Source organism: Myotis yumanensis, unplaced genomic scaffold (assembly GCF_028538775.1).
Source record: "Myotis yumanensis isolate MYYU_CA2020_CCGP unplaced genomic scaffold, mMyoYum1.0.hap1 SCAF_1, whole genome shotgun sequence".
Taxonomy (NCBI): Eukaryota; Metazoa; Chordata; class Mammalia; order Chiroptera; family Vespertilionidae; genus Myotis; species Myotis yumanensis.
The window spans coordinates 53,400,559-53,420,676 of record NW_027223752.1 but is presented as its reverse complement, the minus strand read 5'-3'; the positions used below and the strand labels follow the sequence as shown (position 1 = coordinate 53,420,676).

The following is a 20,118-nucleotide window of genomic DNA, read 5'->3' as shown; positions in this document are numbered from 1 at the left end:
CACCTCTTGGTGGAGCTGCAATAACTAGTCCCTGCTACTATCACTTCCGCAGGAGCACAAGAACTGTGGAGAGATGAGTGAAATAGAAGCCAAGGTCAAGTACGTCAAACTCGCCCGGTCCCTCCGGACGTATGGTGTGTCCTTTTTCCTGGTGAAGGTGAGTTGGACAGGGTGGTGGAGAGAGTGTTTGCTCTTGTCACACCTTTTTCTTTTGTTAGGGTGTTTGCTGTTAAGGTTGGTTTGCATTTGCGGAGGTAGCATCTGGCCAATAATGACCCGACTTTAGCTGTTGGAGAGACATGAAGTGGATGATCTGTGAGGCTGCTGAGTGAGCCTCGCTGCCCACGGTCCTCCGGCAGCTGTGTCTGGGCTTGGCTCACTGTCATTGCAGGGGTGTGTTTCCTTGTGCTCATTATGACTTTTCCCTGAGAATGTTTCACTTAAGACTGTCAAGAGTGCCCTGGACCACTGCAAACCCAATCAAATTCCTCTGGTCAGTAAGGAACTGAAGATGTATATTTGCAAATGGGTCTGGGATTCCTGTGACCTTTAGATGTGTTCTCGTCAGATTTGTCTTCCTAACAGAAGGAAAGAGGTGGTTCTTTTAAACTCAACCCGTGAATTTCAGAGGGAGGCCCTTGGTAGGTATGTTCTTAAGTTGACTGATAAACCCTCCTGTTAGCTTCATTTCTCCTTTGTGCATCCTGAGCTCATATACTCTATTTCAGTCCTTCCTTTTCTTTTTCAGTTTTACACCAGAAAATATCCAGCCCTTGCAAATGAAAACCATATGGGTGAATCACTTTGTTTCTAAGACCAAGCTCATTTTTATTCATTATTTTGTAGGGCAACAGGTGACAGATCAGTTCTAAAATGTAATCCCTATCACAGGAACAGAAATTAAATTTTCAGCATGTCCACTGATATTGGCATCACTTTCCATCTATTTTGACGGTTTTTTTTTAAGTCTTTCACATATGAAATTAATTTCTTACATTTACATTGTTTTCCATCAGATTTCACACAGTCAGTTTCAGTGCTATGCATATAGGTCAGCAAATTTAGGGAAATAAATAGGATACAGTAAACTACATGTAGTTATAAAGTAAGGTCAAATATATGGTGACAGAAAGAGATTTGACTTTGGATGGTGAACACACAATGCATTATAGAATTGTACACTTAAACCTCTATAATTTTATTAAACAACTAGAGGCCCAGTGCACGAAATTCATGCACTTGGGGGGCACCCTCTCGCAGTCTGGGATCCCTCAGGGGATCTCTGCCTGCCAGGATCAGGCCTAAGCCGGCAGTCAGACATCCCTGTCACAGTCTGGGGCTCTCACAGTCCAGGACCCCTTGCTCCTTACTGCCTGCCTGCAGCAGAGGTGGCAGGAGAGGCTCCCGCCACCGCCACTGCACTGGCCTCCCATGAGCCTGGCTTCTGGCTGAGTGGCACTCCCCCTGTGGGAGTGCACTGACCACCAGGGGGCAGCTCCTGCATTGAGCATCTGCCCCCTGGTGGTCAGTACACATCATACAGATCGGTGGTTCCGCTGTTTGGTTTGCATATTACGGTTTTATTATATAGGATGTCACCACAATAAATTTAATTTAAAAAAAAGAAGAAGAAATTGAACAGAAAATTACAGGAACAAAATTTTTTCTCCAAAAGCAGTTTAGCACCTGAGAATAATCTGTCCATGACTAGTCGGATAATTGGAGATAGAGCATAGATCTGGTTATCACAGGGTCTTTACGATTTGGTCAAGTGAAGACTCTTCTGTTACAAAGGTATTTAAGGAAAAATGAGAAAGGAATAGAATTTTCTCTTTCCTTCCTTCCTTCCTTCCTTCCTTCCTTCCTTCCTTCCTTCCTTCTTTCCTTTTCTCACTTTTTTTCAAATTACATCTCTTTGTAGTGAGGTCAGGGTCAAGGAGGTAGGCAGTACTGACAACTTTCATATACATATTAGATACTCAAATTTTGGTTTTCAATAATTTTGTTTTCCATCACATAATAAAAGTGAAAATGCTACTAACTTTACTTTTTACTCAATGGTCCTATTTAGTTACATTTTATTTTTTAAAGTGATTTTCATAAATATTGTTTACTTGACCATATAGTTTGCATGCTTTTATAAGTAGTACATCTGAGAATTCAGGAATAATTAAATGTTATGAAATAATGAACTGAATAAATTAGATAAATAAGGCAAATAAGATGACATCATACAGAATGCACTGAGAAAGAAATAAAGAAAACAACCCCCATTTACAATAGCATCAAAAAGCAATAAAAAAAATACTTAGAAATAAATTTAACCAAGGAAGTGAAAGATCTATACACCTAAAAGTATAAGAAATTAAAGAAAATACAAAGGAATGGAAAGATACCCCATGTTCATGGATCAAAAGAGTTAATATTGTTAAAAACGTTCATATTACCTAAAGCCATCTACAGATTCAATGCAACTCCTATCAGAATTCCATTGACATTTTTCACAGAAAACAAAATCTTAAAATTTGTATGGAACCACAAAAGATCCCAAATAGCCAAAGCAATCTTGAGAAAGAAGAAAACAGGAGGCATCACACAGCTTCATTTCAAATCCTATATAATAAAAGGCTAATATGCAAATTGACCAAATGGTGGAACAACCAATGGCTATGACGCACACTGACTACCGGGGACAGATGCTCAATGCAGGAGCTGCCCCCTGGTGGTCAGTGTGCTCCCACAAGGGGAGTGCTGCTCATCCAGAAGCCCTGAGTTGGGCTCATGGCTGGTGAGCACAGCAGCAGTGGTGGGAGCCTCTCCTGCCTCTGCAGCAGCGCTAAGGATGTCTGACTGCCCCTGAGGGCTCCTGGACTGCAAGAGGGCACAGGCCAGGCTGAGGGACCTCCACAAATGCATGAATTTCGTGCACCGGGCCTCTAGTTATATTATAAAGCTATAGTAATCAAAACAGTATGGCACTGGTATAAAAACAAGACATAAGTCAATGAAACAGAATCAAGAGCCTGCAATAAACCCATGCATATACAGCAATAATATTTGACAAACGGAGCCAAGAATACACATTGGGAAAAGGATAGTCTCTTCAATAAATGGTGTTGGGAAAGCAACATTCACATGCAGAAGAATTAAATTGATCATTACACCACTAATAAAAATTACCTTGAAATGGATTAAAGACTTAAATGTAAGACCTGAAACTGTAAAACTTCCTGAAGAAAACATAGGAGGAAAGCTTCTTGACTTTGTTCTTGGCAGTGATATTTTGGATATAACACCAAAAGCATAAACTAAACAGCTTCTGCACAGCAAAATAAACCATAAATAAATTGAAAAGACAGCCTATGGGATGGAAGAAAATATTTGTAAACTATTTACCTGATAAGCGATTACTATGCAAAATTTATATAGAGAACTCATGCAACTTAACAACAAAAAACAAGTCAATTAAAATGGGAAGAGACTTAAATAGGCGCTTTCCCAAAGAAGACATATGAATGGCCAACAGGTACATAAAAAAGGTTCAAAATCACTAATAATCAGGGTAGCACAAATCAAAACCACAATGAGATAATGACTCAGACCTGTTAGAATGGTTTATATCAACAGGATAAAAGGTGACAAATGCTGGCCAGGGTGTGGAGAAAAGTGAACCCATGTACACTGTTGGTGGGAATGTAAATTGGTACAGCCACTGTGGAAAATAGTATGGAGGTCCCTCAAAAAATTAAAAATAGCCCTTGCCAGGTTGGCTCAGTGGATAGGGCATTGGCTCATGGACTGAAGGGTCCCAGGTTCAATTCTGATCAAGACATGTACCTTGGCCGAAACCGGTTTGGCTCAGTGGATAGAGTGTCGGCCTGCGGACTGAAGGGTCCCAGGTTCGATTCCGGTCAAGGGCATGTACCTGGGTTGCGGGCACATCCCCAGTAGGAGATGTGCAGGAGGCAGCTGATCGATGTTTCTCTCTCATCTATGTTTCTGACTCTCTATCTCTCTCCCTTCCTCTCTGTAAAAAATCAATAAAATATATTAAAAAAAAAAAAAAAAAAAGACATGTACCTTGGTTGCAGGCTTGATCCCTGCCCTGGTCGGGGCGCATGCAGGAGGCAACCGATTGATGTGTTTCACCTCGATGTTTCTCTATCTCCCTCTCCCCTTTGCTTCCACTCTCTCTAAAAAATTTAATGTAAAAATATCTTCGTGTGAAGATTAACAAAAAAATTTTTGTTAAAATAAAAATACCATATAATCCAGCACTTCTACTTCTGGATATTTAGCTGAAGAAAATTAAATCACTGTCTCAGAGATATCCTCATATTCATTGCAGCATTATCCACAGTAGACAAGATATGGAAACAATGTAAGTGTCCATCAATGAATAAAGAAAATGTAAAGCTATAATAATCAAAACAGTATGGCACTGGTATAAAAACAAGATATAAATCAATGAAACAGAATCAAGAGCCTGCAATAAACCCATGCATATACAGCAATAATATTATGACAAACGGAGCCAAGAATACACATTGGGAAAAGATAGTCTCTTCAATAAATGGTGTTGGTAAAACAACATTCACATGCAGAAGAATTAAATGGATCATAACACCACCAACAAAAATCACCACTGTGTAATATTATTATGTGTAATATTATTCTGCCTTAGAAAAGAAAGAAATCCTGCCATTTGCCACGACATGGATGGATCTGGAGGGCATTATGCTAAGTGAAATAAGTCAGACAAATGCTATATGATTTCACTTATATGTGAAATTTTAAAAAGCGGATATCATAGAAACAGAGAATAAGATGGGTGGTTGCCAGGAGCTAAGGTGAATATAACACTGTTCATCCATTCATCAGCTGATAAACATTTGGGTCTCCACCTATGGATTAAATACTGCTATATACATTCATGCACAACCTTTTCTGTGGACATATGCCTTGAAGTCTCTTGGATATGTATGCCTAGGAGTGGAATTGCTGGATTGTATGTTATCTCCATGTTTAATTATTTGAGGAACTTCCAAACTATTTTCTAAAGGACCACCAGCAGTGTATTAGGGCTCCAATTTTTCTACATCCTCATACACACTTATTATATCTGATTTTTTTATTGTCTGTATTACTTTCACAGCATCCTGTTAATCTGTGATTATTTCAAAGTAAATAGTTAAGAAATGATTCTGGTATCTTGTTATATGATAAACAATCATAGCAATGAATAATTTTGTTCCTTTATTCCTTGAACTAATGCTTAGAATTAAAAAGAAAATCTTTCTGCATTTTCCAGAACTTCCAAAATAATGTTGAAGGGTAAGATTTTAAAGGGTAACTTGTTCATATACCAATATTTATGTATTTCTCTCTAGCATTTCTCTATCAAGTAGAATACTGATAATAGGATTGAAATACTCTTTGAGAAAGTATATGTATTCCAGCATTTTAAAGAAATATTTATAATGAATATGTGCTGAATGTTATCAAACACCTTAGTGGCTTCATATAAAATTATCAGATGAAGCTATCTTTTTCTCCCAACTTTTCTGAGATATAATTGACATAGAACATTGTGGAAGTTTAAGGTGTACAATGTGATGAATTGTTACATGTATATATTGTAAAATTATTACCACAATGAGGTTATGTCTTCCTCACATAATTATCATATTTTTATTGTTATGTAGAGAATATTTAAGATCTACTCTCTTTACAGCTTTCAAGTATATAATACAGTATTGTTGACTATAGTAATTGTAAGAACTTATTCCTCTTACAATTACAAGTTTGTACCCTTTGACCATCTCATTCCTCCATGTGTGACTAAACCAGCTGCCCAGGGCCTCTCCACCTAACTCTCTGTGTGGCTCCTGAAGCCAAATTAGACTGGTGGGCATCCTCCACGGGCACCGATTTCACCTCTTGTGGAACTGGCGTCTCTGCACAGAGTCTGACTCTTCTTTGCCTTCATCAGGATTGGGAGGTTCTTGCAATGCATACTCCACTCCTTGGCCACCCACGCAGATTCCTGATGCTGTTATCTCTTCCTTCCTGGGACCTTCACCACCTGATGATTTATGAACTGCCCTTGGAGGCTAGGAGGGGGCATTTTTTGCTTTTTTCTAATTGCTTCCCCCAGAAGAAGTACACTGTGGTAGACAGTCTGCTTTTGAAATCAGAAGTATTTTTGAGTTATTCAAATTTGTGTCCTAATCATGGCTTTCCCACTCACTGCTATCTGCCTTGGGCAAGTTGCTGGTCCCTTCATTTCAAAACAGGGATGATGATGATGATGCCAACATTTAAGGGATGCTTTGAAAATTAATGGAAAAGACTCACATGTAGCACACTCCTGCCCTGTGTTGAGTGCCTGTCCCCTTGTACTCACACCTACTTATATATGCACACACTTTGTGTGTGCTAATTTGTATATGTATCCTTTGGGGAATCGTGATGTAGTCATCACTAGGTTTCGGCAAATATTATTGGAAAAGTTTGTTTGTTTTTCCTTGACAACAAAAAGATGTGTATTGGGTGAAATTTTGGGAATAAGGAAAAGCAGAAGAAAATAATACAAATAACTTACGATGATTGTTGCCACCATTTTATCACATAATAAAATTTTCTTTTTAAAATTTTCTTTTAATGTTTTAAATTAAAATTTATGCTTAAAATTTTACTTGCTTTAGGATTATGCAGTGCAAACTGTTGATTTTTATTTTATAATATATTGTGAAAACTATATTGTCCAATTGTTTTCCTATAATATGCATTTTAAGAGTTGTAGAGTAGTCTGTTATTTGTGCAATAATTTTTCAAATCCCTATTTGTTGAAAATTTGGTTATTTCTCATTTCCACTGTGGTAAACTCGAGATGAACCTTCTTGCTGTATAATCTTCACATCCATTTATAATTTGTTTTTTAACAAGTTTCTAAAAGCAAGATGTGTCAAAAGTAGAAATATTTCTAAAGCTTTCGTTCATTATTGACACATTTATTCTATAAAGGCTATGCCATTTTCAATTCCCTCAACAGTGTTTCACCTTCATATCTTCTTTAATTCTGTTTTTTTTAAATCTGCCATCTTATATACATGAACATTTATCCAATTGTTGATTACTTATTACCTAATTATTATTTTAAACAGTTTCTGTGTATGTTCTTTGCTAGTTATTGTTGATTTATGATAACCTTTCACATACAACGTATATGAAATTCTTTATCTTTGTATTTGTTGTAAATATTTATTCCCCGGTCATTTGCTTTTTCATTTTGTTTATGATGAGGTTTCTTTCTTTTTCTCCTACCTCTCTTTCTCTTTTTTAGATATATTAAAGTCCATTATATTTTGTAGTTAAAACTGTTAATCATTTCCTTTATATATATATATATATTTTATTTTGGTATAAAGAGTCCTTTCACACTCAGTGATCACAAAAATATTCACCTGTATGTTTCTCCTAAGCTATTAACTGATCTCGAATTTGTTCAGGTGTGCGTGACAGGTAGGTATCCATTAATTTAATAGGCATGATTACTGTTTCTTAAACAATTATTAAAACTAATAATCAGTAAAGATTTTTAAGACTCGGTAGTTCTGCCTATTTTGAAACACAGTGTATGTAAGTTGACCACAGGTAAAACATTGCAGTGTCATTGATTATTTGGCAAAGTCAGATGTATTCAGAAGAAAAGCACTGACCTGGTATCTCCTGTTTCAGGAAAAGATGAAAGGCAAGAACAAGCTGGTGCCCCGCCTGCTGGGCATCACCAAGGACTCAGTGATGCGTGTGGACGAGAAGACCAAGGAAGTGCTGCAGGAGTGGCCGCTCACCACGGTCAAGCGCTGGGCAGCCTCGCCCAAGAGCTTCACGTTGGTAGGGACTGGCAGAGGGCAACGAGGGGGCCCACATGGCTTTGGGTAATATGGTGAGGCAGGAGAAACAGTACAAGCCCACTGGGTTTACCTGGCCTTCGCGGGCAGTATAGAAAGGGACAGATGGTGGGAGATCATGGGGTGGACATGGGGACTGGTCCAGAACTGAGGGAGATGTATAAAAGCTGGGTATCCTTGGCCACCCCCTCCTCTCTGGTGCTTTAAGTAAGAATGTCTCTAGGAAGAGCCACTCACAGGATGCTTCTCAGTCTGTGTCCCTGATGCCATCCCTAGCATACCCTAAAAGGAAACTTTAATGCTCTGAGGCCCATCCAAAGGCGCCCTTTATCTCTGATTGTTGTAGAAGCTCCTAAGAACCGTGACATCTTGCTGAGGTCAAGATGTGCCGCGCCTGCCTAGAAAGAGAACATGCTGTATAGTAGAAGTAGCGTAGACTTTGGGGTGGTATTCCACCCCAGCTTGTCATTTCTGAGCTCTGTGACCTTGCTCAAGTCACCTGTCCTCACGAGCCTGAACTTCCTCAGCTGTAAAATGGGGATAGCAACACCTGTTTCACAGAGTTGCTGGGATCAAATGACATGGTCATGATGAAATGCCCAGTGTGAAACACATGGAAAATATGAAGTGTGTTTGTTGTAAGCCTTCAGACCTCTGAACTCCTGCTCCCAACCTCAGTATTTGCTCTTAGCAGAGTCTAACTGTGTAGCCTTAACTAATAGTCATACTTACATGTGAGAATTAGTAGGGCAAGTTGAGTAAGAAGAGAAATTTAAAAAAAAAAAATTAAAATTTGTCGGTTTCTTCACAACTATCCTCCAGCTCTGCTGAACACTTGAAATATCAGCTGGCATTGAGGCAAGAGCTCATAGTAGGCCATCAGAAAAGAAAGGTGTAAGGAAGTGGCCTTGGAGGGAGTAATCAGTTATGTCAGTTGGTCATCGATTGATAGACTCATGACAGTTAGAAGAAATCTTCAGAAAATGTACCTTCTTTCCTCCTATAATCAGTAACACCTGTACCTGCATGGCCCTTAAAAATGAGTGTTCATACTTAGAGCACTACATTCTCATTTGCCATTGCAGGAAGTTGTGGATTGTTTCTAAAATAGATAAATCAAGAAATTAATATAAACATGTTATTTAGAAATACAGCAGATCCTCAGATAACATCATTTCATTATACCGTTGATGAGATTCCCTAGGAACTTAACTCTGGTTTATATCAATTAGCCTTTGGTAAATTTTGTTTCATTATACATTGTTTCCCATAGCGATGATGTTAAGTGAGGACTTATAGTGGAAGAAACTGCTTAAAAGGGTGGAAAATGGTTGTCTGAGGTGGGGGTCGGGATTGGAAAGTGAAGGCAGGAATGTGTAGGGCAGAGGACAGCTATGTGTTATCATATACCTCTTAGCAAGATTGGTCTTTTTAAACGAGGTCCAAGTATTGCTTTGTTAAAAACAAAGTTTTACATAGTTATGAATTTCAGTAACTACCTCAAGCAGAAAACAATGAATTTTCATTATTTTTATTAAAGTATATGGTTGGTTTTATGTTTGTAACAAGTAATATTTGTTTCCTTCCTATTCCTAGCCTTAATTTAATTTCCAAGTATTTATAGAGATTTTCCTATTGTCTGTTATTGATTTTTACTTTGACTTTATTACAGCCAAAGACATATTAAGTATAATTTTATTTCTTAGCATTTTAAGATTTGTTTTATATCCTAGGATATGATCATTCTTGGAGAATGTTCTCTGAGTGATTGAAAAGAATGTGTATTCTGCTGTTGAGTGAAGTGTTCTATAAATGCCAGGTAGATCCTGTTAGTTAATGGTGTTGTTCCAGTCTTCTGTATCCTTGTTAATGTTCTGTCTAGTTATTCAGTCAGTTCCCAACAGCAACTCTGGCTTTCTCCATATCTCCTTTCATCTCTATTAGTTTTTGCTTTATATATTTTGAAGCCCTATTGTTTGGTTTCTATACATCTAAGATTCTTTTATCTTCTTAACGGAGAAATTGTCTTATTGTTACATATTTTCTTCCTAGTAAATTTTTTTTGCTCTGAAGTCTTTATCTTATATTAATATAGCCACTCATATTTTAAATGAATGTTTGCATGTCAAATTTTTTCTATCCTTTTATTAGTAGTCTAGTTATATTTGAAATGTGTTTCATATAAAGAGCATAGAGTTGGGTTGTGGTTTCTTTTATTTCTTTAAATCCACCCTGTCAATGTCTTTCTTTTAATTGGCATGTTTAGACCATTTGAGTTTTTAGCTAATTTTTTATGTCAGGGCTTAAGTCTACCATTTTATAATTTTTGTTTGTTTGTTTGTCCCTTCTATTTCTTTTTCCTCTGTTTTTCTTGCCTTCCTGGGGGGTTACATTTTTTAGAGTTTCATTTTTATTTATTTATGTTTTTAGTATATCTCTCTGTATGGTGTTCTTAATAATTTTTCTAGTTGTGAACATATACATATGAAATTAATTGCAGCCTACTGCTTTCATTGTTTTACCACTTCAAGTAAAGTGTAGAAACCAACCTTCCATTTTGGTCTCTACACTTCCCACTTTTTAAGTGTTATTGTTTAAATATTCTAAATGCATTGAACACCACATGAGATGGTGTTATAACTTTTGCTTCAACCATAAACTATAACTTTAAAAACTTATGAGGTAAAGGATAGTTAATTACATTTATTTATATTTTTATCCATCCTGTTCTTCCCCTTTTAAAACTTTCCAGCCTTCTTCTGTTACCATTTTCTTTATGTTTGGAGAGCCTCCTTTAGCCATTCTTTAAAGATAGGTCAGCCAACAACAAATTCTCTTAGGGTTGTTTTGTTTTTTTTAAAACTCAGAATGTTCTTATTTCCCCTTTATTCATGAAAGTTAATTTTGACAGGTATAGGATTTGAAATGTACAGTTGTGTTTTTTTTTGTTTTTGTTTTTTTTAGCACTTGAAAAATGTCATGCCACTCCTTTCTGGCCTCCAGGGTTTCAGATTAGAATTTTCTGTCATTCAAGTTCATTTGCAGATAGTATGTTTGTTTCTCAATAATATGTCACTTTTCTATGGTTGTTTTAAATATTTTTCTTTGTCCCTAGTTTTCAAAAGTTCTTGGTGTGGGCACACTCTCCCACTGGGGAGCACACCTGCGCCATTCCCTTCCCCTCATCTTCCCCAACAGGCATGTATCCTAAACTCTAAGAGTCTCCAGGAGACTTGCAACCAGGGGAGCAATGGGCAGCAGCAGCTCACCCCAGGCTCACCCCCTAACCCTGCCTCCAAGGCCCCCTTTTCTCTGACTTCCCAGTGAGCCACAGCACCCAGCCCAGGCTCTCCTGTTGCTTCTTCTAGGTCCTTCCTGTTTCACTGAAATCAGTTATTTTTCTAAAAAGTTATTGGTGTGGATTTCTTAGGGGTTGTTCTGTTTGGGGTTTGCTTTGCTTCTTTATTTTGGGCATGTTTTCAGCCAGCATTTCTTCAAATACTTTCTCCTTTTTTTTTGTCTCACACTGTTCTCTCCTTCTGGGATTCTGATGATGACATGTATATTAGATCTTTTGCTGTTTGTTGTCTCATAGATCCTTGAAGCTCTGCTTGTTCTATTTCCTCTCTAATGCTCTGATCGACTAAATTCAAGTTTGCTGATTCTATCCTCTCTCATCTCTACACTATTTTATTTTGGTTATTGCATTTTTCAGTTCTATAATTTTCATTTCATCTGTTTAATTACTTACATTTATGTTTTGGAACTTTCCAATATTTTCACTTGTTTCAGGAGAATTTCTAATTGATTGAAACATTTTTTATGATGGCTACTTAAAAACCTCTATCAGAGAATTCCAACATCTGATTCATCTTCAGTATTGGCATCAATTGATTATCTTTTCTTATTCATATTGTAGTTGTCCTGGTTCTTGATATAGATAGTGATTTTCAGTTGAATCCTAGACATTTTGGTTATATATTAGAAGACTCATGATCTGATTTAAATTTTCTACTTTATCAGTCACCTTATATAGATTTAGTTCTAAGCCTATCTTTGTGCGCTTTAGTTGCAATGACAGTTCATTTTCTGAACCCGTGCTGTGCTATTCTGGACTCCTTTGTTCCTTTGACATTGCTGGGATTGTTGCTCAGACCTCGCTGCTGTCTGTGAGGGAGGAGGGCACTTCCCTGGGCCACCTGCTACTGCTGGGTGACCTCTGCGGGGAGGCAGAAGCCACTGGACCTGAGTCTTGTGATGCACTGGGTGGAGGACAGGGAGACACAGGGTTTCACTCTGGCCATGGCTGCAGGAGATCAAACCACCTGCCTGCCTGGGTTGTGGAGCAGGGACTGGGACAGCCTGGGCTTTCATTGCTCTGCGGCTGCCGGTGAACGCAGCCCAGGCTATGGAGCTGGGTTGGGGCTCCAGCGAGGTCTCTATTGGGCTTTCCTCTTCTGCTTCTTTCGCCACAGAGAACAGGCTTTTCAAATCTGCTTGTTGGAGTTTCCAAGTGTTGGGCCTCTCTAGCACCCAAGCGTGGAGTAAAGGGATCTATCTATATATATAAGGCTAATATAAAGGGATCTATATATATAAGTCCCCTCAGGAGTTCGACTGGGAGACCCGGAGTTGATTGCTTGCTATGATGTGCACTGACCACCAGGGGGTGGTACGGAATGAAGGAAGGCCCTGGCCTGCAGCCGGAAGGCCCCAATCAGCCCTGATCACTGACTAGGCCTAGGGACCCTACCCAAGCATGAATTTCATGCACCCGGCCTCTAGTATAAAATAAAACACAAGAAGTCAGTGGATGTGGCTTCTCAAGGCCTGAGGCCCCCAGCTAGTTCACCTTTTGAGCTTGGAGAGCCCTTTTACCCTGTTTGTCAAATAAGATTTTGGATGTTTGGTTGTATTTAGAGGGGAAGAGCAGGGACATGTTAAGTCTATGCCATCTTGAACCTGGACCTTCTCACCTTTAAAACTGCTGATATATCTGATTTATTATATTTCTCCTAATGCTGCTTTCCCCCTCCAGGATTTCGGGGAATATCAGGAAAGTTACTACTCAGTGCAAACCACCGAGGGAGAGCAAATATCCCAGCTGATTGCAGGCTACATTGATATCATCCTCAAAAAGGTATTTCCTACTGATGCCAATTGGAAAAGCAAGGTTTCTTTATTAAGACTCAGTTTAGATCAGAGGTCGCCAACTGGTGGTCCACGGACCACTGGTGGTCCACGAGGTCCGAAAGGTTGGCGACCGCTGGTTTAGATGATATGGCTACCTGGCAAACACACACACACAAAAAACACCTTATTTGAAGTACGTGATTCACTAATTTAATCTATGATGTTGAGATTGCTTGAGTGTGTGGTCTTTGACCTAAAGATCCTATGAGAATTTCTGATTTTGCTGCAGATCATCTGTATCACTGACTGCCAGGTAATTAGTGGTAGTGCATCACTTAGCTAATGAATGAACCTAACTAACCCCTCGGCATCTTCCTCTCTAGGTAGTTACGTTACACTTTCCAGCCTCTGTAGGAGCCCAGGTTGAGGGTCTGAAGATGTTTTTGTATTTTTCATGTTGTTTTTATTCCCTAAATATAACAAGGTTATATGCCATTGTGGTATACAGACAAGTTTGCTAAAGCTTTTAGATACAGTCCATTCAAAGAACCAAGTTCTACTAAAGTGTTAATATCTGCATCTTGATTTTAATTATATGAAATTAGGTCTGTGCAATAATAAATGCAGAAGACATTATATATCTCTGCATAGTAAATAATTTATTTTTATTGCCTTTGTTCACCCATAACTTATTAAATATTCAATCTAAGGAATTTGCTATAAATCTCCACGCTTTTGCTTGTGTGACACCTTTTAACACTTGGAGTGGGGGAAACGAGTTAAGTCGGCTCTCGTGAATTGCGCGTACTCCGAGGGAGCCGTCTTAACTCGGTTCATATAGATTTGCGGTGGAGTGCGGGAAACGTGTAAACTCGGGCCGATTGTAACTGCGTATTACCAAATATTTGTTTGTTTGCCATTCACAAAGATACCTACCTGCGTATGCGAACCGTTTCATACCCATTGGGGTAATAGGTATCATAAAAATCCCTGATTTTGCGCGGGAAACCTAAATAATTGCCCGCGCCATCTTATATTTTGGCGGGAAATTCACCCCACACCGGAGTGTTAAAACGTTCTTATGTAAAGACCTGCTGATTTTTGTTTCTGTGTTTTGTTTTACCTCTAGAAACAAAGTAAAGATAGATTTGGACTAGAGGGTGATGAGGAGTCAACTATGTTAGAAGAGTCTGTCTCCCCAAAAAAGTAAGTGTTGTTAAGAGCGCTGGAGAGCTGCCTTCCCACTGCATGGCAGGGGTCCTCCTGCCCACTCTGGGCCTGTTGCCCGGAAGTTCTTCACATGGAGGAGAAGACAATGGATGATGGCGATGAGTCTGGCTTGTTGAAGTGTGGTCCCAGACCATCAGTGTCGGTGCTCAGGGTGTCTGGGGAGCTGGGGGTTAACGATTTCAGAGAGACACTGAACAGGTGTCTAATCCATCTTCAGCAGCAGGGAACATTCAGGAGTCCTGGTCTGCATTTCTGATGTAAACCTCATAAACCGCATCCTTTTCATCAAAGGGCTGGAGAGCAAGCTTTTGTTTGATCCTGTCCCTTTGGGGGAAGGGATCCAGCCAGTGGAAGGGTTACTGTTTGTGGGCCACACTTGGTACACATATTGTAATGTTGCAGAAGGAAGTGGGTAAGAACATGGATGCTGCAGCCAAACTTGGGCTTCAAATCTGCGGGCTGTATTTTTCATTTGCGGGTTTGTGGACATTATGAGTTTTCTCTGCCCCTCCCCGCCCCCCGCCCCATCTCATTTATAAAATGGGAATAATGATAATATCTCCTTATAAGTTTTATTTTGCTGATTGACTTGCTAATGAAGCACATAAAACAATGCCTGGCACAGAATGAATGTTTGCTGTTGCCATCATCATCATCATATTAAATTCAGAACTATCTCAACTTAGCCCCATTGAATGGAAACCTGTGCAGCACGCCCCCCCCCCCCCCCCCCCCCCGCTTTTGTTAAATAGAGTGTTGGAATAACTTTTTAAAAATATATATATTTTTATTGATTTTTTACAGAGAGGAAGGGAGAGGGATAGAGAGTTAGAAACATCGATGAGAGAGAAACATCGATCAGCTGCCTCCCGTACACCCCCCACTGGGGATGTGCCCACAACCAAGGTACATGCCCTTGACCGGAATCGAACCTGGGACCCTTCAGTCTGCAGACCAACGCTCCATCCACCGAGCCAAACCGGTCAGGGCTGGAGTAACCTTTTTGTCTTTACTGTGTGTGTCCCACATTCTATCTTATTTGGCCCCAACAACAACCCCCTATGGCAGAGGTACCCACATGTTGTCCTCTGCCATTCAGAGATACAGAAACGGAAGCTCATGGAAGTTAGTTGAGGTGCCTTCATGTGGCAGTGCCAGTACTCACATTCAGATCTTGTGATATTTCCTCTAATACGGTGCCAGAAAATTGGAGAGAGCCCAGCATTTGAACTTGTTTAGTCATAGTACTTGTTTCTCTATCATCACCACCCTGTACCTCTTTCTCACAGTTTGCTTCATAATCACCTTGAAGGTGTTTTCCCATTTGTCCCATCAGTACACAGGTTGGAACCAAACTTGATGTGACTCATTTCAAATACTGTACTTGCTACCTCTGGCAAAACTCCCTAAGTTCTCAGAATTGTAAATGACCATTAGGTGGAAATTAGTGAGTGCTTCCTGACAGGATGCGGCATTCACCACAGAGGACTCTGCTGCACTTGCACTTCACCTAGGAAGAGCTCAGCAAGTGTCTGAGCCCAGCGTGCTGCCCCCTACCCCTGGGCATCAGGATGGGGGCTGGTCAAGGCAGACAGGAAAAATGGTCCAGGTGGTCGCATCACTAGATCTTCCACTTCTCCCTGCATTAGACGTTGGTGGGATCCCAGCTTTCAGCTGACCTCCTACAGGAGCCACAGACCCCTCTCCCTAGTGTCACTCCCTCCATAGACAGTGATGTTTCTCCATGCATGCCTGCTGCTTGGTGTCCTAGCATGGCTCATAGCTTTGCCCTGGACAATGGGGAGTGATCCATGATGGTCTGAATACTCGGGAACAGAGGCTCCTGCCCTAAATGCAAGAACTCACCAACCCTGCTCCCTCCCACACATGCACCCAGACTCCTCCAGACTCCCCCTGCGGGTTTGTCCACTGGGCTACTGAGGCAGGTATGCCATCCTCAGACTTCTTAGCTTCATATGTTCCAAGTCCTTTGCACTCATCATTCATTTGAAGAAAGTATTAAGCAGTGAAAAACTGATATATTGTGCCTTACTGGGTGCCCGAAGAGTCTTCCCAGACTTCAGCTGAAAGCATTTGGAAGAGGTGCCAGTGTGTCCCATCATCAAGGCTCCAAGCGTGTTTGAAATCCTCCATGGCCAATGGCATTGGACCTACAGGAGGGGGTCGAAGCTGTGGAGATTTCTTTAGGTTTATTTCCATACTTCTCCCTTTAAGCTAAGGTTAAATGTTCCCATGCCTGGAATAGAACCTGGCACACAGTAGGTATTTGTTGAATGAATGCTATTTCAGTAGGATTTGCTGAATAAGTCAGTGTATACAAAACTCACTTATACCTGGAACATCTTTGTTATAGGACTATCTCTGTGTGTGTTTAAGAACAACTGATTGCATGTAACGTGAAACTATTAACTCCATTGGGAGTGGTTATTTATATTACTATTTTAAAAAGCATTCACCTCAGGGTTCTTCTTCAATGGAGCATTTCAGTCTGCCTCTTCGTTCACAGTCCTGTCTATGCGTGCCTCTTTTCAGTTGGCCTCCACGGCATAAAGCAGCAAATATTCATGACAGTTGTGGTGTCCATGACAGTGCACATGAGTAGCCATCTCACAGTGACCAACTGCCTGTCCCCCACAGGTCCACCATCCTGCAGCAGCAGTTCAACCGGACGGGCAAGGTGGAGCACGGCTCCGTGGCGCTGCCGGCCGTGATGCGCTCTGGCTCCAGCGGGCCAGAGACCTTCAACGTTGGCAGCATGCCCTCGCCGCAGCAGCAGGTCATGGTTGGGCAGATGCACCGAGGCCACATGCCCCCACTGGTGAGGCTCCCCGGGCACTCACCCTGCACGTCAGGGTGCTGCCTCTGGTGTGCAGGGAGGGGCGTCAGCGTGGGGCTAGGCTGTGTGCCATCCACACTCTTGCTAGCTCCTGTCTGGATCCTGGCTCTTCAGCTGTGCAGTCCTGACGCCTAACTCTCAGCATGTTTCCTTTTTTAAAATTTTTTATTGTCTACAGTTTTACATATGTCTCCTTTTTCCCCAATTGGCACACCCCCCAACCCCAGTCATTCCCACCCCGGGCAAGCCCCCACCACCCCAGTGTCTGTGTCCATTGGTTATGCTAATATGCATGCATATAAGTCCTTTGGTTGCTCGCTACCCCCCCCGCCTCCCCTGCCTTTTGTCTCTGGATCTATTCTTGTTCATCAAATTATGTTGATCATTATATCCCACATATGAGTGAGATCATGTGATATTTATCTTTCTCCGACTGGCTTATTTCGCTTAACATAGTGCTCTCCAGTTCCATCCGTTCAGCATATTTCCTTTTAATTGTGTGGCACTGGTACCTTCCTGTCTAGGATCACAGTTGTCCTCTGGGGCTGGAAGAGAAACAGTGTCCTCTCCATGTGACTGGTAGAAACCTGCTTCCTTGCCTTAGCAGTGTCAAGCTGCTACTAGTAATTAGCCCAGATACCCCTCGGAGAGTCTTAGGAGTAGACCCGGTCTGTAGTGAACCACACCCCCTTCCCCCAGTAGATCATTGGTTCCTTCCACTGTGATGGTCCCCCTGCTGCAGTGTCTCTCTTGGGCCTACTCAGGGATCCTGTGCTTTGGGGCAAGAACTGTTTGAAAGCTGAAGAGACTGAAAGCTCAGAAATAATTCGATTCTGAAGAGGCATGTTGCCTGTAGGTGGAGGTGGAATCCTTTACCAGGAAGAGTTCTGGTGTAACACACGCTTCCCATGCCTGAGGTCTTTTATATTCAGTACTCAAGGACTGGATCCCCTTCACTCCCTCACAAGGACACTTTCTGAGCCTTCTTGTCAGCTAACTAAGTTCTCCAATGAGAGGTGGTTTGGGCAGTTTGGAATTGTACCCTGGGTCACTTTGTCTTGAGCAGGGGTTCAGTTTCAACTTGTTTTGTATAGAGGGCTGGAGCCACGGTATGACCACCTTGTGTTTATCTGTCTTTGTAGACCTCGGCCCAGCAGGCCCTTATGGGGACCATCAACACAAGCATGCATGCTGTCCAGCAGGCCCAGGACGACCTCAGCGAGCTTGACTCACTGCCGCCTCTTGGCCAGGATATGGTAAATATTGCACGTGGTTTCATTCAGTGTCTCTGCCCAGGCAGGACACAGGGCTGTGCACTCTGGACTCAGCCAGGTGAAGTGAAAACCATGCCTTTTCCAAGATAACGAGGCGTTGACTCTCCTAGGAGGAGAGACTCATAGGGTGCTATTGGCTGCTGGCAGTACCTGGCGAGGGCTCATAGCTTGGGCCCTAGAGTCACATCATGTGGGCTCAATCCCCAGCTCCACTGCCCGGTGGCTGCGTGAATCTGGCAACTTCCTCTAAGCCTCCATATGTCATCCATAAGTAGGGTGGTAGTGAGGACTCGATAATCTAATCACGTGCAGAGTTCTTAATAAAGCACCTAACACACATGAGAGCTCATGAGTATCAGCTGCTTTTGTTATTACAAGTGGGTTTCAAACCTTAGCATGCAACAGAACCGCTAGGAGGGCTTGTTCAAACAGGTTGCTTCTGACTCAGTAGGTGTGGGGCGGGGCCTGAGAACGTGCATGTCCAGCAAGGTCTCTGGTGATGCTGTTGCCACTTTTCTGGGGACCATGCTTTGAGAACCACTACTCCTGAGCTGTTCAGCAGGGCGGGGTAATTAGCTGCGGTCCTGTAGCTACTGCCGCATGGAGTCACCGGGCCCCTTGCTTTGCAGATCATAGTCCAGGGGCCAGCAGCACTGGCAACACCTGGGGTTTCCTGAGAGTGCAAAATCGTGGGCCTTCCCCTTCAGAATCAGAATCTACATTTTAGTTCTTCTCAGCCCTCCTTTGCACATTAGAATCACCTGAGGAGCTTGAAGGCCAAAGCCTAAGGCTTAAGCCAAACAAATCTGTGTCTCTGGGGGTGGCCTGGGTAATAGTGCTTTTCCACTTTCCCAGGTGACTCTACTGGGCAGCCAGGGTTGAAATCCACTGTTTTAGGACTGACAGGGCCATCATAGGGGCCAGAACCAAGATACAGTCTGTAGCTCATCTTGTCCAGCCAGGACAAACTGCTCCAAGTTCTCCCTGAAGCCCTGTTGTTCATTTGTGTACTTGTATACATGCAGGGTACTGCTTGTCTCAGTGCCGTGTCTCCCAGAAATCATTAAACATTTGCTCTGGGGAACGTCAGAGTGAAACATGGCAGACTCCCAAACTCAGCACAATTGTAAGGTAGAATTTTAATATATTGGGATTTAACATTCTGCATCAATTTTCTAAGAATTAGTATACAAAACATATTAGTAGTGCTAGGCACATCCTGAACCTAGATTAGTATTTTTGGAATGTTTTAGGGAGCAGATCAGCATCAGTCTATTTCCATAGGGTTGCCATTAATAGTGTAAATGGTCATTTGACTAAGTCCAGAAATGCCAGAAAAGAGAATTTGCTATCTGTAGGTTCCCATGAACATAAACTGTAAGAGCTGGGAAGGCTGTTAGAAACCATTGAATATCTACAGTGTAAGAAATGTGAGATTCAGGGCCTGGATGTAATTTGCCCAAGGTTGTACCACTTGTTAATGGTAGAGCTGGATCTAGAACAGGGGTCTTGACCCATCCACCCCCCTCCCCCCCAAAATCCTGCCAGGAAAGGAACCACATCTATGTGGCATTCATGTTGTAAACAGAAGACAATCCCCACGTTGACAGAGAACACTCATGAGCTGAGACACCCTAATTCTATACACTTTCTCTAAAAAACAAGAAAAAATTAGCAACAATTGCTGGCGCTAACATGCAGTATTATCATG

The 20,118-nt window shown here is 41.4% G+C and overlaps 1 protein-coding gene across 6 annotated transcripts in view; it reads left to right on the top strand.

The window, feature by feature from the left end:
• Positions 1-20,118, top strand: part of TLN2 (talin 2) — a 421,578-nt gene that overhangs the window by 262,846 nt on the left and 138,614 nt on the right. For all 6 annotated transcript variants that reach the window (XM_070421588.1, XM_070421561.1, XM_070421564.1 and 3 more), the window contains 6 exons: positions 53-157; positions 7,741-7,896; positions 12,952-13,053; positions 14,176-14,252; positions 16,935-17,115; positions 18,276-18,389. In XM_070421588.1, the coding sequence (XP_070277689.1) occupies positions 53-157; positions 7,741-7,896; positions 12,952-13,053; positions 14,176-14,252; positions 16,935-17,115; positions 18,276-18,389 (735 nt within the window). The remainder of the gene's footprint in view (positions 1-52; positions 158-7,740; positions 7,897-12,951; positions 13,054-14,175; positions 14,253-16,934; positions 17,116-18,275; positions 18,390-20,118) is intronic.